The sequence below is a fragment of the Dromaius novaehollandiae genome, chromosome 1 (genome assembly GCF_036370855.1).
Source record: "Dromaius novaehollandiae isolate bDroNov1 chromosome 1, bDroNov1.hap1, whole genome shotgun sequence".
NCBI classification, from domain to species: domain Eukaryota; kingdom Metazoa; phylum Chordata; class Aves; order Casuariiformes; family Dromaiidae; genus Dromaius; species Dromaius novaehollandiae.
The window spans coordinates 50,538,391-50,556,864 of record NC_088098.1 but is presented as its reverse complement, the minus strand read 5'-3'; the positions used below and the strand labels follow the sequence as shown (position 1 = coordinate 50,556,864).

Below are 18,474 nucleotides of genomic sequence, written 5' to 3'. Positions count from 1 at the left end.
CTAGTGTAAGAGCTCTTCTGTGATTTGTCCCTGAAGTAATGGAGCCAGTTTTGTTCCTGGCCCTTGTGAGGCTTGGTCCCTGAAATCTCTGGAATGGCTCTCCCTGGGTGCCCATACTCTATGTCTCTTCAGATAGAGTCTGTGGGGCAGTGAGTAATTGTCCTTTCAGGTTATGTTGAAGATGCTTTTCAAACAAACACGTTATATGACACAATCGATAGCACTGTTTGCTCCTATCCTTTTCCATTTCCTTTTGTTGTATGTAACTGATTGATCTTTGTGGACCACTGCTTTTCTGTTTGGTATGTTTTGTCCTGCCAGTGCCTGGTGTAATTCCCCAGCTGCCATTCCCTAATGTAGCAGGATCCAGAAGCTTGTGGTGAGAGTTACCAAGTGTTGAGCAAAGGCTGTCCCATTTGGGCTGGTTATACTTCAGGGACTGGATTGACTAGGGTTACCAGATGCCAGAGGACCCAGTCATTTTTCCAGACTGTAGATTAGAGCACCAGCTCTTTAAAAAGCTCCAGTAGTTAATCAGGCAAACAAACAAAGATGCCTGGAGTGTCAAGTAGCCTTCATATCCTTGCTCAGCAGCCAGTGACAACAGTATGTAGTGATGCAAGGGTTGTTGGAGAACATTGTTCAAAAATTGAGACCATTGTCTGTGACCTATCCTGGACATCTCAACAAAGCTGGGATTGTCTTGTGAGACTGTAAGGTGTCATATTGTCACATGCGATCCATACCATGCTAGAAACAGGCCATGGACACGAGCCAAGCAGAGGAAGTGTTCCCCCACAGCTCCCTGACTTGCATCTCCCAGTATTCCCCATCTCAGCTCCTAACTTACATCTCAGCTGGCAGTGTTAGCTTGTAGCTAGGGGAGTCTAGCTGCACAGTGCTTGAATGGTCTTTGATTAGCCTGCACTTCTGGGAGCTTCAAAGAGGATGAGGCACAGCATGGCCCACCCATCACACACCATGAGCCTTCCCACACCGTGCTGCAGTGTGTGAGGTGCTTCTTTGGTAAAATGTCGGCTACTGAAGTTTCATGTCACAGTTCTGCCCATGATTAGCATGTCTCTTAGCTTTCCCTAAAGTGGCCTAGTTGATAAGGGAAAGTTTCCTACCAAGCTTATTCCTCCTAGACCTCATCTAAAGGGTGTATCACAGCTTACAAGACTGCACCCCAAGTTTGCTGAGATCTGCATGTGTCCTGGGCTTTTAGGGTCTTTGCTCAAGCTCCAGCTCGGCTGATGTGTTTGGTAAGACAAATCTAAGGAGGAAGGAGCTCTACCAAGTCGAGTGGCTGAGACAAAAACCCTTGGCGATTTCACTTTAGGACTTACTGTGCTCAGAGTTGAGCTAGGAAATAAATACTGTGAGTTCTTACATGCCAGCTTCCACAGACAGGAGATTCTGCCAGAGTGTCAGTGTGAACAATAAGGTACATTTCCAGGTCTCCTGGATGTGAAGCAAAGCTTGGCTCTGGACTGACTGTTACCAAGGCTACAGTATTTGCCTAAGCTTGCAGAGAGCCTGAAACAAGGGCTCAGAGAGTTGTTTTGCTTCCTCCTCCCCTCCAAAATGGGAAATCTCATATGCTGACAAGCCAGGAAAATATGGTAGTTCTGTATCATCCTAAGGGATTGAGCTTTCATTCGGTGGGAACTGTAAATGTTTCTGATAACAAATATCTGAAAACCTAATGAAAAAAACACCAAAGCAAAACTTTTTATAATAAAGGGAATCAGATTGTATTTTTATACCCTCAAAGTTAAAAATATGCATTTCAAAATATTTACAATGACTGTATATGAAATAACCTTTGTTAATGAAACAGCAACGTACAGTACTAGAATATATCCACCAAATTGACAGTCTGCATAGGAAGAGAATGTACCAGAAAGAAAGAGAGAAAGAGAGAGGGAGAGGGAGAGAAGTAAATAGCATTCATGCACAATCTGCACCTATGTGTTTTTTGATGTTCTCTGCCTTTTAGTTATGGATGGAGTCACAGGAAGTTTTGACCTCTTGTCCTTTATAAATTCCATTTGCAACTGAGATTCTTCAAAGTGGCAGAAATGTGTGGGTTGCAGCAGTAGCAGGGCCTGACTTTCCCATGCAGCCTTTCATGCGGGGACCTTGTCTTACAGAGTGGACATAAAAATCTCTCAGCAACCCTGGGAGGTAGGTAGAGCTTTATGGAAGAATTTGGCAGATGGAAAAGCACCAGGTTAAGTGACTGGCCTAAGGTTGTGCACCCAGGAACAGAACTCAGGTTCTGCCTCATCTCTCCAAGTCTCTCATTAGGGAATAGGTTTTCTCTTAACCAGTAGCATCTGCCTTTGAGATGAGCTGTGTCACAAGGTGGGACTATCAATTAATGCCTTGTCCTGGGTGATACTGTGAAAAAAAGACTGCCTACAAAATATGTGCAATGTAGCAGTGCTGTTGGCATGCTATAGAGCCAATCAGGACGTTTTAGTGCAGACATACACCCAAATGACTCCCTTCATGTGCATCATTGAGCAACTATATCCTCTGTAATCAGGAACCCTTGTGCACCTTCCCTCTCTCTCTTTCTCTCTCTCTCTCTCTCTCTGTCTCCCATGCTTGTGTGTTAGTCCATCCTACCTATACCTGATTCAACCATGCAAATGTCAAATAAGAAACAGAACAGCAAAAATTTTCTGCCTAAGTTCTGCAGATATTTTTAACACCAATTTCACCTGATTTCTATTGGGCTGTTTCTCAGTTTAATGCCTTTAACTTTCATATATATGCATATATATATATATATATATATAAAAATGTAACAAAAGGCCCATCCCATTTGTTTCAATGGACAAAAAAAGGGTCGTAAGCCTCGCTGTCCAACCCACAAGGCACACTGAGAGATAAGTGGGAAGGGCACTAGGAAGGGAAAAAAATGTAGCCCTCATTTTCATGGTGCCCTTCAGTCATCACCGCTGAGCTTGACAGTTTGTAAAGGTACGATGTAACTTTGCAGAAAAGCAGAACAGCTGTCTGGGTCACTTGCAGATTTCTGGCCCAACAGCCCCAGGAGTAACTGATCAATTGCAGCTGCTTCTCCCTCACGCTGGTGAATGTGTTTCTGAGAGGATTTTAGTTTTGTTAGTTATTTTTCTGTGGCGGTAGCAGTGGTTGTGGTGGTGGCTGTTTCCAGTTTTTCGATAGGCCCAACAATTCTCTCAGCAGAGCAATTCTTATTCCCCATCCCCAGTAGCCAACCCTCTCCCCTGCACTCCCATCAGCCTTATTTTTTCCTAAGAACAAGGTAGAGTATGCTAATGATGAAACTGAAGCAAAAGCAGATCCAGGCCAATATGAAGCAGTAGCCGTGGTGAACTGTTGTGAACCCAGACATCTCTGCGAACCGAGCTGTGTAAATGGAGGCTCCAATCAGAATGCACAACCCTGTAGGAAAGAAGGCAGGGAAAGAAAAAGAGTTGGAAAACTCTCAGAAACCAGCATTGCTGCAGGACATCTGAAGTACTGGTGCCCCTCGAGATCATAATACATATATTATGCCATCTGAGAGATGGGCTGCTGCACATTAGGTTTAGTTTTGGAGGATTTCTGTTGGAGACATGATGACATGAGACACTTGGGACTTGTTTAGTGGGCACCATGGGGAATAAACCTTTGTTAGGAGGGAATCAGTAATACTGTCCGCAGACATTTTGATGCTACATGTTGAATCCCATGAGCAGTAGCTATGTAACTACTTATTGCCCCTGCCCCCTCCTCCCAAGAAATGCTTGTATGTTTCTTTTTTATTGTCCTTCAAAGGTATTTTGTAAACCCATTGGGGTTTTCTAATGAAGATCCAGAAATATTTTCATTATTCAAATTAAATAAGAAAAATCAATTTCCAATTCCTCATTGCTCTATCAAAAAAATTGGGCCACTAGAAACTTTCAGCTGGCTGACAGCCTCCCACTCATGGCCACATGTAGCTGACACGTGCTGCTGCTTGTGCTCACAGAGGCGTTGGGAAGCATGCACAAGGGGTCCATACTTACAGCAAACCAGCATGACGGCTCCAGTGATGTAGAAACGTTTGCCTTTCTCCAGGGTGAACAGCTGGACGATGAACGTGACAAGTGCGATGATGGAGAAGATGATTGAGAGGATCATAAAAGCTTGTACTGCTTTGAGGGAAGCTATGAACATAGAGGGAATAGAGTTGAGAGGGTCAGGACTCAGCCTTGGCATTGCATACCGATATCCTGCGAATCATCATCACAGTGAAAATGAAAATGTAACTTACCTTCATCACTGGTAGCCACTGGCAGTTGCTTGCAGCTCCTGTTACACAGTAGCCAGAGTCCTGAAGAGGCTTTTTCTGTGTTATAATAACCCACCATCCAGACCTGAAAGAGGATAAAACTGTTATGTCACGGCAGGCAGATTAAACCACTAGGGGAACAGTAGTTGCTCAAGGGCCACGAGACGGAGGCTGAAAAAGTCAGGATGTGACAGCAACAGATGAACATCTGAAGTGGGTGGGAGATGATGAAAGGCTTGGAAAGCCGAGAGGGCATTTCGTCCAGACAAAATACGGGGAGGATCTGTTCCCATAACACAGTGAAAATTGCTCGGAGTATCCTCTCCCCTTCCTGGTGTGAGACAGCACCAGAACGCAGGGGAAGGGGAGAGCGATAAATGCAGAGCAGGTGGGCACCCCAGCGCCCCTGCCGCCGTCCTCCGTGGCAAGGAGGGGGAGCCCCCCGAGCCGCCCGCGTGGGCCACCTGGCCCGGCCAGCTCCAAAGCTTTCCTCGAGCCCGGCGTGGCCCTCGCTGCCGGCAGGTGTCCCCCTCGCCCCGGGCCCGGCGGGAGGTGGCGCTCGCACCCACCGTCTCCTGCCCGCAGAGCATCACCCAGCCCCGGCCCCCAACCCCTAGGACCCAGGCGGAGCGGCCCGCTGGGTGCTGCCCCCCAAGGCGAGGCCGGGGTGGCGAGGGGCTGCTGCTGGTGCGTGGGAGGAGGGCACTGGGTGCCCCCCAGCCGCCGCTCGCGCTGCTCTGGTAGCGGCGATTCTTCGGCCATCCCTCTCTCTTTTTTTGGGTTTTCGTATGTCATGGGAAGGTATAATATTAAGGGATGTGTTTATGGGTGCCTGAACAGCTCCTGCGAGCAAACTATTATCACAAAAACAGGCATGGGAGACCGTATAATTATATAACAGACTGGCTGCCAGATGGAGTGATAAATATCAGTTCAAAACTATCATCTGCTAATCTTCTGTGCTCATCTCTCTCTTGTGCAAGGAGCACTCAGGTGCTGCCGTTACTGGGATAGGGGAGTAGAAATGGCAAGCAGGGGCTGCCTTTCCAGTGGGGTGCCCTGGCCAGGCAGCACATACTCACACTCAGCCTTCCCCACCACAGGGTCCACGTGCGGACTCCTGAAGCTCAAGCCATAAACCAAGTCGTCTGATCAGAAGCTCCTGTGCTGGCAGGGAGGCAGCCTGGATTGGGTTCATACAAAGTCCTGGTGAATTCTGCTCCTTTCTGCTCTCTGAGCATGCCCTTCACTCACCACTTTTTTGTTGTAAGTGGGTGTTCCTAGTCTGTGGTTAGGAGCATTTAACAGCCGGTCTATCTGCCCGTGGTATGAAGAACTATTGCCACAGGAGGCTACAGTGCCTCCCAGTGTCTCATTCAAGGTAGTCGCTACTTACATTAGCAATGGTGGAGACGAAGAGCATGATGACAGTGGCAATGTGGACCACAAAGATACCTGCCAGTAGCACCAACATCTTGCGTCCTTCCTAGTGTCACAGAGGCAGGGAGTTCTGGAGGAGAACAAGGACAGGGAGAAAAGATAAGGGAAGGGCTGGACTGAAGAATACCATTACTGTAAGCTTTTGTTTACATGTGAGAAAACAAGTTGGTCTTAAATCCATTCTGGAAGCATGCAGTCATGAAAAAAAAAAAAACATAGCAAAAACCTTTGTCAAAATCTGCAGAGGAATTGCTCAAATGGTTAAAGAAAGCTTGGAGGTAGAGGAACCAGTCTGGGAGGAGATGTAGAACAGGGGTAGTTAGCTTGGGGACATTTTAAAAATAGCTTGAGTATATACATAGGTTGCTTAAATTGGTGTGTGGTTACGTAAAGTAAAAATGACATATTCCAGGCCTACACTCCAGGAAACCGAGTTGTTTGCCCACAGGATTCACAGAGGTCAGGCAAGATTTTCTCTTCCTGTTCTCCCTTTCCTTCTTCCAGCTGGTCTGGGACATTGATGGGGTTGTGGAGTGGAGGAATGCTTATTTCTTGGGTATATCAGGTGCTGAGTAGTTATGGAGAATCGATTAGGGCCTGCTCACACAATGGCCTGCTCCTTTACATGACGAGGACAATAACCAGAACAGAAAAGCCACTGAGGTGTTCTGGGGTAGAGGAAGATGATTGATTGCTAAGGTTTGTAATGGAAACTGCCTCTGCTTCCCTTTTAAAACTTGAGGCATTCAGATCACTTTATTACTGCAATAAGATTCTCTTGTAATGCAAATCCTTTTTTTTTTTTTTTTTTTTTTTTTTTTTTGCCTCTGTACCCTGCAAGCTTTTACTTTTTGTAAGATTCCCTGTTGTTGATGAGTATGTGATTGGAAAGACAAGGGGAATGTATTTTGCATAGCTCTTATGACAATGTTCATCAAGGCTGTTGAGCTCTTCCTTTAAACTATGAACTACAAGGAACAAAGTCTCAGCTGTGAGAGTGAGTGCAGGCACTTCACACAAAGTGAGAGAATGTTTCCCCTCCTTCCAGGAATTTACTAGTATCTGGGCAATAGAACCACAGAAATAAGGCAGAAAAGATTTCTAGGTCCACCGTGGTCAGGCAAAGACTGCTTCCTAGAAAGTTTGCAATGCTGCTTTGCCCTATCTCTTGGTAGAACTGAAGAGCAGTATCAAATGTTTGATTAATGTTGGCTGTCAAGTTATTTTGGTCTAAGTGACTCAGATGAAGTTTGATGTCACCTTTTGTATAGGTGTGGTGACCGTGTCATGGAACAGCACAATTACATTTTATGATGTCTTTCATGCAGCCTGTGACAAAAAGCTTGTAAAGTCCCATAAATGTTTTTTCTCTTACTCACTGACCCCACCTTTTCCACTCCCTCTTCTCACTGTGGCCATGTATGGGGGTATATTCCTGTAAAGTGCTGCAGCTTTTCCTTTCCCTGCTCTGGATACATATTTCCCAAACCTCAGGGGTTAGGCAGGCTTCTTCATCAGTGGTTCTTTGTCCCAGTTAATCATTAGCTAATAAGCAAGTGAAATTCCTAGAGTTAGGAAGCCCAGGGAAACAGCTCTGTTATGTCACTTCCTCCCCCCCAGGCAAGATTATTCTTTAAAGCACAGATTAGGTCTGGTGCTTGGTCTGGTCTCTTCAGCAAGAACTTGGCAACCGTAAGGTTTCCTTCACTTGGAAGATCTCTCTAGAGCTGGGCAGCCCTGGCTTGCCGGACATGGGCCTGGCTTGCTTGTCTGCTTTGGGATGTCCTAGCAAACTCCTCATACTCTAGGGCTTGATTTTCCTAGCTGGATAGACACTGATGGCAGCTTCTCTTGTCACAGGAACTGGAGCATGTTCCTCCCTTAGTGATGATCTTGAAAGAAGTACAGCCTTCTTAGGAGAATCTCTCTCTTTGTAGTGAGAATCATTTGGGTGTTCATCAATGCTAAAAACCAGGCTGTCAGGACTATGCAGAGGCTGCCTCATAAACACATTTGACATAAGCATCAAGCCCTTCTCTCCACTGACTGCAAAAGGAACCAAGGTTTCAAAGTGCTGGATGCCATCTGATCTGGATGCCTCCACTGTGCCACTGTACCTTAAGCTGAGAAACTGTTGCTGTTACCATGACTAAATTATGTTTCTATAGCAGGTGCCTTGAACAGAGCCTCTGAGTCAAATCCTTCCATCCCTTTAACTACCAGTCATCCTTGTTTCTGATTACTTTGGTTCTTATGCAAGCTATAAGGAGTGCTATTGCTGGTATGGTGTATATTGGTAGGTATACACCAAACTGTGGCAGATTTGCCTGCCTGTGCCTTTGCAAACAGTGGCTGAATTTTCTTCCTTTCCTGGATGGACATACTTTACCAGGTCTCTTTAAAAAATAATTTAGCAGGTTTTTTCTATTATTTTTGACCTTCAAAAAAGCCCTGCACTTGAAAGACTAAAAGCCTGCTTTCCTGACATCCTAAAGGACTAGAACAGTCATTTTTAAACACATCTTCTGTTTGCTTTCAGAAGAGAAAAGGAGGGAAAGTGTTACCTTTCAATATAAAGAAAAAAAGAACTTTGACCAGCACAGTTAAAAAAACAAACCAAAAAAAAAAACAAAAAAAAAAAACCCAGAACCTTTTTTCCCTTTGCTTTTTCTGCCCAGTTCTTGCACTGCTTGAGAGCACTGTTAGTTCAGGTGCTTTCAGTGTACCCACTTCCTGAGAACGTCAGCACCTCTCCCTGAATACACATGCTATCAAATGCAAACTCCTCGGGGAATATATGTTCACAGCTTAATTTTGGTTCTTTGTGAGTTAAAGCACAAGCCCCCCTGTCTATTCATTCACTTTCCTTTTCCTTCATCTCTCCCTGCCTTTTAAATAAAACACTAGAGAACAATCCCGAAGAAGCAGTGGGTGAAAGAAAGGCATTGAAATAGTCATTGCTATCTCTGACTGTACAGCATGGACTTTTCCTCCCCTGAAACAGAAGCTGGCAGAGCTGTGGTGACTGACAGGATATTCTTTCCATTTGTTAATTGTGAGACATCTTTCTCCACTACAGGGTGGGGTCACATTGCTGAAGCAACAGGACACAATTGCATGCAAATGCCTTTTCTTCCATTCCCCTACCTAAACTGCAGCTGGATTTGGAGATCCTCAGGCTCTTCTTGGACTATGAGTCAGTCTTAGCCTTCCTGGAGCTGCCAGTTTTTTCCACTGACTCACCCTAAAGCTCTCAAAACTACAATTATTTAACCCTGCAAGCATTCAGGACAATCTGTCCTTTCTAGGGCTGCTTCTCAAGAACCAGTCAAGCAACCAGGCACTGAATCCTGCAGTGAGCCTCCTGATACATCTTCCTGAGGAGAGACCCAGGCTACACAAAGAAAAACAGGACTGAGACATAAGAGTAGAACGACTACCGAGGTAGGACAGGCTGGTGGGGAGGAAAGGGCCAAGGTCATGTACCCGTTGACCAGCCTGGGTGAATCAAGAGAGAAGATCTGTGCATTGATGACAATAGACTGAGTTTCCTTTTCCTGGGCTGAGTAATGAGAAATGACAAGCCCCATCAACAGTAACTATGAATTACAATTGCTGTAGCAGTCTTCAACACAGACTCGGACTCTGTCTATGTAGAGACTATTTCTCTATCCATGGAGGAATGCACATACTGGGAAGCAACACACAGCTCTGCTGCACCCCAGTTCAAGTTCAAGCAGGCAAGCATTGTCCATTAAAATAAGTCGTCTCATGCAGGCAAAATACAGTCCCCTGTATAGGCTCTCTGTCCAGTTAAGTGTTTTGGATCTTTGTATCTGGAGAGCAGTCTGGAGAAGTGAGTCCTTGCCCTTGATTTACTGCTTAGCGTAGCATCGGGGTGGAATGCGAAGTGCCACTTGGAGATATAACAAAGGCCTGAGATATGGTTCCTCAAATACAGGGAGTGGGTTACTCAGGAGGACAAGCCCGATTAGGTAGTGGTCTTTGCTTATGACAGAAGGTGCGTTGCAGTGAAAGGAGCAGAGGGGAAGTATACAGGATGTTTCCCTGTTTGGAGGTGTCCTTCCCTCTTCTCTATCTTCCCTGCCTCATTTCCCAGGAGAGATTGGGTCATTTGGGGTAAAAAATATGAGCACTTTCAACTAAATCTGAAGTATTTAAAATTTGAAATGTCCCTAAGGGATGTAGTTCATCTGACTTCTATTCCATTTCTCTCTGAACTGGAGTTCCTGCTTGGGACTACCTCTCTCAGGGTGACTTGGAGAGGTGTACTGTGAGAGATGCTGTCTGAGGGGAGAGCTCAGCCTACAGAGGCTAGGAGGATAGGACATCTAAATGCACCTCCTGTGAGCACTGTGGTGACCTTTGACTGCCCTAAAAATCAGGTTTTCAGCTGAAGTCCTTTGAGTTTAAGACATTCCATTTTTCAACAAAGGAAAGATGGCAATTTTGGTGAAATGGCATACAGTTTTGGCAAGAATGTCATTAAAAATCATTGTAGACTGAAAGCAGTTTCTGCCATTCCCAGCTGCCACCATCGAATATAAGTAATGCAGTTACTGCATAGCTGACTATGTCAGATCAGTGGTCCACTTCATCCAATACATTGTCTCCGATGGTGGCACTAGGAGGTCCAATATTTAGGGAGAGCATGGTGGCAAAGAATCACTCTGCATAGGTACAGGAATGCTGATGGTCCAAATCAGGGCCAAGGTCATTTGGAAAGGAAGGGGAAAATTAGTGAGAAAGGGACAGAAAAGAAAAATTGTTTGATGCTATTTGAGACAACACAAACTACCAGCTGTATCATTGGTGCATTCCTCCGTGCAAAGCCAACCTACAAATAGGAATGCTGCTGTGATCAGTACGGGAAATCTCAGGATGGGGTAGAATCTTCTGCAGAGTTTATTGATCTGTCTTTGAGTGAGCTGAAGCCTTGACTGCATCTTACTCCCGCTACAATTACATGCCTTGCTGTGTGAAGTGAGCGTGAGTTCTCATCATGCCCAGGCTCAGTTGGCAGGCAGCATGGATGGTCTCATGGATGGTCATGCAAGGTCTCTGTGACATTCTGGCTGCATAATGATTTTAGACCCATCACATTGGTATCAAAAAGCTCATGACAACTTTAAACAACCACAGGAAATGGTCTTTTTGTTTTTGCCCTTTTCTCTGCTTCTTACTTCACATCCGGCTAAAACCAGAGTCCTCACTGATTCTGGACTTTTATAGACCGCTCTATGCTAGCACTACTGTTGAGAACTTGGTTTGACACACAGGCCTGATTCAGTTTACAAGTCAAATGCTTTTAATAGCAATGTGGATGAGTAGGCAGGTACCTCTGGAAAGAGTTTTCACATGCCTGGAAAAAGGGTTGGGCAGGAGGTGTGTGTGAGCACACAGTGACCTTTGGAGCCTCTGGTTTATAGCAATAAGTTAAGAAGATTTTGCACAAGCATGGGTGCTACCTGTGCTGACCAAATAGGGTACAGCAAAGCTGTAGAAGTAGCAGATGAATGTGAACATAAAGGAAAGTGTAGAGTAGCCCAAGGGGTTACAACTGAAAATAAGAAAACAGGCCTTTGCAAAAGGAAGGTTTTGTCTGGTTCTTCAGAAGCATTTCCTGGTGGTGTATTCTACAGGGAATCAGGGAAACTGCCTTTCCAAGACAGTGGAAAGCTCAGCATGTGAATCATTTCTTATGGGACCAGGCAAAGCCCCCAAGAATGCACCCTTAGGAATGAACCTCCTCTTGCTGCAAGATGCAAGAGGGAGTCAGAAAAGATGACACACAAGGGTTTTCCAGCTCTTAGGCTCATGATTCATCCGAGAGTGGGGAAATGTCACAGCTCCTAGGGCAAACACTGAGAAATTGGCATTTTCTCAGGAAGAAACCACCCTGAAGCACTCAGCCATGTGACAACATCAACAGAAACTCCAAAACTCACTTGGTAGTAGGAAGGGGAAGAGACAGCTGCCTGGGGTCTGGCAGGCAGCCAACAGCAGCTGCTGGAGGAAAACACTGTCACTCCTTACACTTTGGTATGCCAAAGAAGGACTGGGACTGATGAACGGAGAGTAAGAGAGAGGGTGGGGAAGGAAAGTTCAAAGCTAACAGGAAGTACAGAAGTGTTCGTCTGCACCTATTGAGGTGCACTGGGGAGCATCTTCACCCCCTTAAGCACTGGATTCCATCTCCCTGGATGGGTTACTTAGACATAGGGAAAGGCTGGGAGCTACAGGGACTTGTGGTGGTTCTGAAAAGATGCTGGGATGAGGTGGAGTTTGTAGGGGTGTGTATCTGCAGCTTGGTATGGCTCCCTTTATGAATGGAAGTGTGTTTGTGATTTCTCTGTGAGCAAAGCTGAACCCTGTGTGAGTGCATTTGTGTGTGTTTCCTCGCTTATGATTTTTTTCTGGGTGTACATATTTATCTGTGTGAGTTTGACACTGTCAGTGCCCACGTGGGATAAACCATCTGACATCTCTGACAGGAAAGTTGAGATTACAGTGTGGTGTCAGCAAAAATTCACATATTATTTCTGCTGGGACTTTTTTTCCCCTTTCACTAGCCTTTAGACAGAGGTGGAAGGTCTGTGGAGCCCCCATTTGCTGCACTTTTAGCTGCATTTGTGAATTAAAACTGCAGATCTCTATTTTGCATAGACATTTTCCTAAAGATCTTCCTTTTTTTCAATAGGGGATGATTCTGAAAAAGAAATGGCTCCTCATCAGATAGCTTCCCTTTCCCTGGGACTGGAAAACCTGCCAATCTGCCAGTATCATGTATGCCAAGCTACACTGAGATCAGCATGACTTAAGCGTATGAAGAGTCTAATGTTTTGGGTCACTGTGCCTCCAGGGTGTCCCATTCCTGCAAACCAGCTTGGGAAAGACTGTGCAGGACTGAATTGCAAAATTGTTTGATAGTTCGTTCTTTCAACCCATAGTGCAGGAGTGGTGGGCGGGGAGCATGAGTAAAAGAATAATTCCTATGTATAAAGCAAAAGCAAGAAGATGCTCTGCAGCCTGGAGTAGGACTATACTCTTTGCAGGGCAGGATACAGGCAGTCATGTAGTGAAATGCCCTGTCTGGCTTTGGAAGGGCTGTTTACATCTGTGATAAGTATGGGCTGGTAGAACCATGTAAAACAAGGGTTATTCCAGCTCACGTTACATGCGGAAATGACTTCCACAAGACATCAGAAGAGAATTCCCCCCTTACGGGGCAGACTGTGCTGGCTGCAGTTTGTGGAGGCCAGCTAGCAGGTGGGCTGCCTCAGCCCTCTAAGTAGGCATGGCCAGCAGCTGCGCCAGCTGCATGACCCGGCTTCCTTTCAGCAATGGGCCCAGTTCCTGCAGCTGGCCTTCACCAACACCCTGATCCACTTGCATCCTGCTGTAAGGGTTTTGCTGCTCACTTCTCTTGCTCCTGTTGCTCTCCCTGCCTTTTCCAGGGGCTTGTTCAGGCCCTTAGGGGGGGTGTTGCTCAGGAATGAGAGGAATGTGGATGCTGGACTGGATCGTGGCAGCTGCTTTTACAACTCCCCTCCTTGAGCAGACTCTGCCCTGCAAGAGCAAAGGGGCAGCAAAGGCCCTTGTCCCAGTTTTCCTCTAATCTGAAGGTATTGCCAGGTGGCCTCACATAGCGACAGCTAAGCCCTGGGTATGAGTCATTGCTCACCTGCCTTCAGCCACTCCGGTACTCACAGCTCACTGCATTTCTTTGCATGGCTGGGGATGATTATTGGGCTCTCACTGTGGGCGTCTCCCCATGCCTTCTGAACAGACTGGTTTGCATGGAGGAAAGGGATATATCTTAACTATGACTTTGACAAACTGGTCACTCCCTTGGGGAAGGTGGGTTTTGGAGCTGAGCTGTCCTAGCCTGTTCCTCCCTACCATGATGAGGCATGGGTCACGTTTGGTCTTATTGAGAGAGCAGCTTCCATGTACTCTCTGCCCTGCTGCAAACAGTTCAGGAGTAGGAGGGTGCATGGAGCTGCAGATTTGGCCAGGATTTGGTTTGTGCATTGTCCAGCTGTTCAAACTCAGGAGGTACTTTCCAAAACGCTCCTGGCAGGGTTTGCAAAAATTGTGCTCCAGATTACAGCCCCCAGATGTGCTTCTTTGCTGCCCTCTCTGGGAGTGTAACAGCAGAAGTATAAGAACAGAGGCACTCTAGGTTTCCCTTGGGAAAGTTTATATGATGAATTGCTGCTGGAGCCTTTGTCATGCTGTGGGATGTCTGGGTGTGACAAACTGACTCTGACAAAGGATCGGTGTAGTCACATTTGTGCTGAGCTGAGATGGTTAGGTGGATTTATTCAGGGCCAGTATTGCAGCACTGTGACTATCAGTTAGCTATCAGTTACTTATCAGTCCTAGCAGGACTTGTCAAACGAGCAGGGCCATGGAGAATAGCTTCCTTTTCTGTGCATGCTGTTTTGTCTCAGCGAGAGTTTACACCTGCAGAAAACACTACTGAAGTACAAGGAATTCATCTCTCTATGTGGAGATAGGAAACCCCCTTCCTCATCCTCCTTTTGGAGGTGTGAAAGAGCCTCTGGGCTCTTAATTCTCCCTGTCTTGAAGGAAGGGTAAAGAAATCTCATCTTTTAGTCAGTTTTCTTTAGTCTTTTCCATGAGAACAGGAGGAAGGACAAACACTGAGTGCCACACCCTGCAGCCTGCCCTGCACTACACTGGGCTGCAGTCCTGTTACCTCTCTATTGAAGGGTAAAGGCATAGGAGCCCTTTGAGATCTAAGGGGTCTAGCAGTGATACTTTTTGCCTACTGGGGCATTTGAGGGTCTGAGGACAAATACTGTTCTAGCATTAATCAGGTCCATCCCTGTTTGCCATCAAGTATAGCACTCAGCAAAGAGAGCACCCATCCGCAGCCGAAGGGAACTAGGGCGAGAGGGGAAATGTGCCATGGAACAGGGTGTTGGGTCTGTGATCTGTGGCTGATGGGACTTACGAAGCCCGGTGGGAGAAGGCAGAGCTAAGGAAGCATGCTGTATCCCCACCACTCCCCCCACTTCTGTTCTGAGGAAACTCAAGCAAGCACAGGCTGAGTGCCATGGGACAGCCTTGCAGCGGAGGAGGTTATGAACAGAGAAAAGGATTCATGCTTGTAGCAAATCCCCCCTGCCTTGTTATAAGCTAGACCCCAAGGTGGGTCTTTTACCAAACAATACTGGCTATTATCAGCAAATCTCCCAGAGCTCTTTCAAAACACAACCTCTGCTCCACCCCAGGGTAGCAAACAGTAATTCCTGCATGCACTTGCATTGCTCACACACTGCAAAATTGAAAGACCACCAACTAGGCCAGCAGGGCCGGTTTTCCAAGCCCAGCACTCTCTGTCCTCAGCAGGGTAACGGGGAGCACTATCAACCCTGCAACTCTTGAGACACCCACCCTAGAACTGGGTTTTTCTCCCTGGGGCTCCAAATCCCTTGTCCCTTAGTGTTTCCTTGGGTGTGGCTCAACTCCATCTCTCTCAGATGTCTGCCTCAGGATGGCACGTGCCCTGTGGAGATGCCCAGCTCTCACACGAGGGTAGCCTAGCTGAATGTTTAAGTGGCTAGTCATAGCTGTGGGGGGAGCCTTCCCTAGAGCCTGCTGTATGTGCATGTGCCATGCCTAGCATAAAGGAACTGTGTTTCAGGGTATGCTTCTAGGCACTGCAGTTTTGATGCTTTTCATATGCTGATCCCTAGTGGAGTGACTGGAAATAAACTGCCTTTAAGCCCACCCTCTCTCAGTGCACACACTGTCCCTAGGTTGTGAGGTGAGCTGGGTGGGGGAAGTAGTGGAGGCATTCAGCTGACTTAAAACCCTGTTATCATAGGAACAATACCTAATGGGCTCTATGTTTTTGCATTTTTCATGCCCAGGTCCCTCTTCTATGTTTGCTCACAAAAGAATCCCACTCCATCCTGAAATGTCAAGTGGGCAGTCCCTGGGCAAAGTTGCTCTCAGAGGTGCCTTGAGGAATTCAAAGCTTTTGAGTGAAAGTTGCTTTTGGCCACAGATATTTTTTTAGAAACCGATTTCAGTATTAATCATGGTAAAAGACAGCTTCCCAAAATGCATTCCATCCAGAACTATTGCTAACTAGCCTGGAAACACTCACTGCCTCAGCCAGCTTCCTTACCACTGAAACACATCTGTTTCTCAGGCAGGAGGCACCTCTGCATGACTGAGCCACGAGCAATAGGGCTAGAAGGGACCTCAAGAAGTCACTAAGTGCATCCTACTGCCACAAGGTAAGATCAGTTCAGCTTCCCAGCCATTTGTATAGAACTGTCCACAGCACCAACCCGAGCCCCAGTGATTCCCAGCTGGACTGAGCTCAATACTTCTTCAATCTCTTTTGGATCCATGAAACTGTGCAGGGGAGGGCTGGGTTTCTGCAACAGGAACCAAAGCCTAGTGCCAATAAAGTGGCTTTGCTCCACTCCCTTTCTCACACCTCAAAAATAGTTCAGGAATTTGACTGCAGGATAAAAACCACAGCAGACAGAAGAAGTTAGAGAACTGGTGAAAAAGGGAAGGGAGGAAGGGGGAGATTGCATGGAAAAAGGCAGGTGAGTAGAGAAAATTGCTAGTCTGTGCAATCCTATACTTTCCATCAGAGCTTCCCCCCACACCCAATCGTGCAGCCCATGCTGCTCTTAGCAGTTCCACCCTCTCCCTCACTTCGCCTCTCAGTGCTCCCCACTCTAGGGTCTGTGCTGCCAAGGAAAGCATCGCATGCATTTCTACTGATTGCATGTCATTGGTTAAGTAAGAACTGAGGCTTGGCTTCAGGCTCAGGAGCTGGAACCCCAATGCAAAGAGAAAAAGAGAGCTCCTCTCTGTTGTACCCCAGTGCCTGCACCTTTAGGGCTGTTCAGACTTCTCTTGGAATGATCACTGTTATTTGAAGGTAAAGCTTGGCAAACTGCTGATGGAGGGGGAGAAAAAACACAGATGCGCAGAAAAATATGAGGCAAAAGCCGAAGTGCGGAACCTGCAGCCCTAATTTCAGTGAGACATTTTCCCACGATTATAAGCAATGCCATTCAAAAACAACTCCTACCCGCAGCTGGCTCAGGTTGGGCTTTTGACTGCACATGCCCTGGAGGCAAGAATAACATTGCAGTAGCCTGTGCTCTGTGATTGCAACTGTAGCACCTTGCAGTATTACTTTGCCCTGTGAGGCAGCTGGATTTCAAAGTAAAAACTGAAAGGATAAGGTGCGTCCCTTAGCAAGCGCAAATGCTGAGTTGTAGAGAGCCAGCGGAGCAAGGGAGAAAAGCAGGCTGGAGCTGTTGGTTTAGAGGATCAGCCACCAGTAAGCGAGTAAAGTTGCTGAGTTTTCCGGAGAAGCTCTTACCGTGTGGGCTGGGGCCGGTCCTGGCGCCTGTGGAAGCAGGAGTGTGCTGGGCTGCAGTGCTGTTGTCCTGCAGTACAGAGCTGTAGTGAAGGGGAGTGACCTGGTGGTGGTTTAAGTTTCCTCTGGTGGTGTGCAAGGGTGGTGTCTTTCCACTCTGTTTTAAAGGAGTTACTATGAATCAGTCTGCCTTTAAAGAGAGGGAGAAGAAAAAATTAATAAGCTACGCCCTGCTTTGTTGGCAGGGAGTCAAGAGTCGCTGGGAGGAAACCAGCGATTCAAAGAAATCTGTGTAGGGTTGCGTCTGACTCAGTGTGCAGCACAGAGACCGCAGCCTGGAAAAAAGACTGACACTGATCCAGCTGAGTAATAGAGGCCCACAACAGCATCTGTTTATAAAACTGAACTTCTGGTTGCCATAAAAAAGACGTATAGTTACACATGTGGCAACGAGATTCCAACAATACAATTCACTCAAACAAACAAACAAACGGTTGGTAAGGGGCATAGGGAGGCTGGATGAGTCACCACATCCCCCACTCCTCTGCTGCACTGGAGAAGTTACCGAGGTTGGCAGTAGGAGGGAATGCAAATCTGACCTGTGAGATGGGCATGGACAAGACTTTTGGGAATATACCAAAGAACAGAGGTGCTCAAAATGTGGCACTCTGGCCTGGTGGTAACTCTGGAGCAACTTCTCGGCCAGATGGTGGTGGTTTGCTTCCACAGAGAGAGTGCAGGCAGGGAAGATGAAATAGGGAGACTGTGATTCACAGTTTTCTGAGGTCAGCATTTCTTGTCAATTTAAAGCCCTCTAAAAATAGATACTCTACGTTTGCAGAGAAGTGACTGGTGAAGCTGTCTCGTGGATGTTACAGACAAGATTGAGCGGGGATGTGCCTGAGATGTGGGTGTGGGGGGAAGAAGTTCAAGAGAGAGCATCTGGGTTAAAATGAAATCCATGTTGTGATAGAGTTGGTGATCTGCTACTGTAGGGAATCAAGCCTGCCTTTGCAGAGGCCCAGAAAGAGATGAGCAGATACAAATAAAATACCTGGCTAAGGCCTTTTCTTCTTTAATGAATAGGACATTAGATTGCTTTTATTCAAAAGAGAAAGCTGCAGCTCTTTGAAGTCTGCACAGATTAGAAGACCTTGCTGTTTTTCATATTATTCCCTTGCTCTGGTTTTATTGATATGGGTCTGGTCCCAGGCTGATCTTAGAGTATAGCAACCAGCCTGAAAATGGAGCTGTGGATGAAACAGCAGAAAAGATCACATATGTATGGTTGGCAAAGACACCATGCCTAGGT

At 46.5% G+C, this 18,474-nt stretch overlaps 2 protein-coding genes across 3 annotated transcripts in view; one reads left to right on the top strand and one right to left on the bottom strand.

Moving 5' to 3' along the window:
• Positions 1-1,732: 1,732 nt before the first annotated feature.
• EMP1 (epithelial membrane protein 1) lies at positions 1,733-17,345 on the bottom strand. Its single transcript, XM_026101013.2, has 5 exons — positions 17,166-17,345; positions 5,712-5,825; positions 4,298-4,400; positions 4,050-4,190; positions 1,733-3,441 (listed from the first exon to the last, which is right to left on the bottom strand). The coding sequence occupies exons 2-5, from the start codon at positions 5,787-5,789 to the stop codon at positions 3,281-3,283; spliced, it is 483 nt and encodes a 160-aa protein (XP_025956798.1). The 5' UTR covers positions 5,790-5,825; positions 17,166-17,345; the 3' UTR covers positions 1,733-3,280.
• GSG1 (germ cell associated 1) overlaps positions 15,933-18,474 on the top strand; it is a 44,148-nt gene continuing 41,606 nt past the window's right edge. The window contains exon 1 of one of the 2 annotated variants that reach the window (XM_064511352.1): positions 15,933-16,053. The gene's annotated coding sequence lies outside the window, so the exon portion shown is untranslated. Of the gene's footprint in view, positions 16,054-16,324; positions 16,375-18,474 lie in introns of those variants that run through there. The other variant, XM_064511354.1, reaches the window with a different exon arrangement.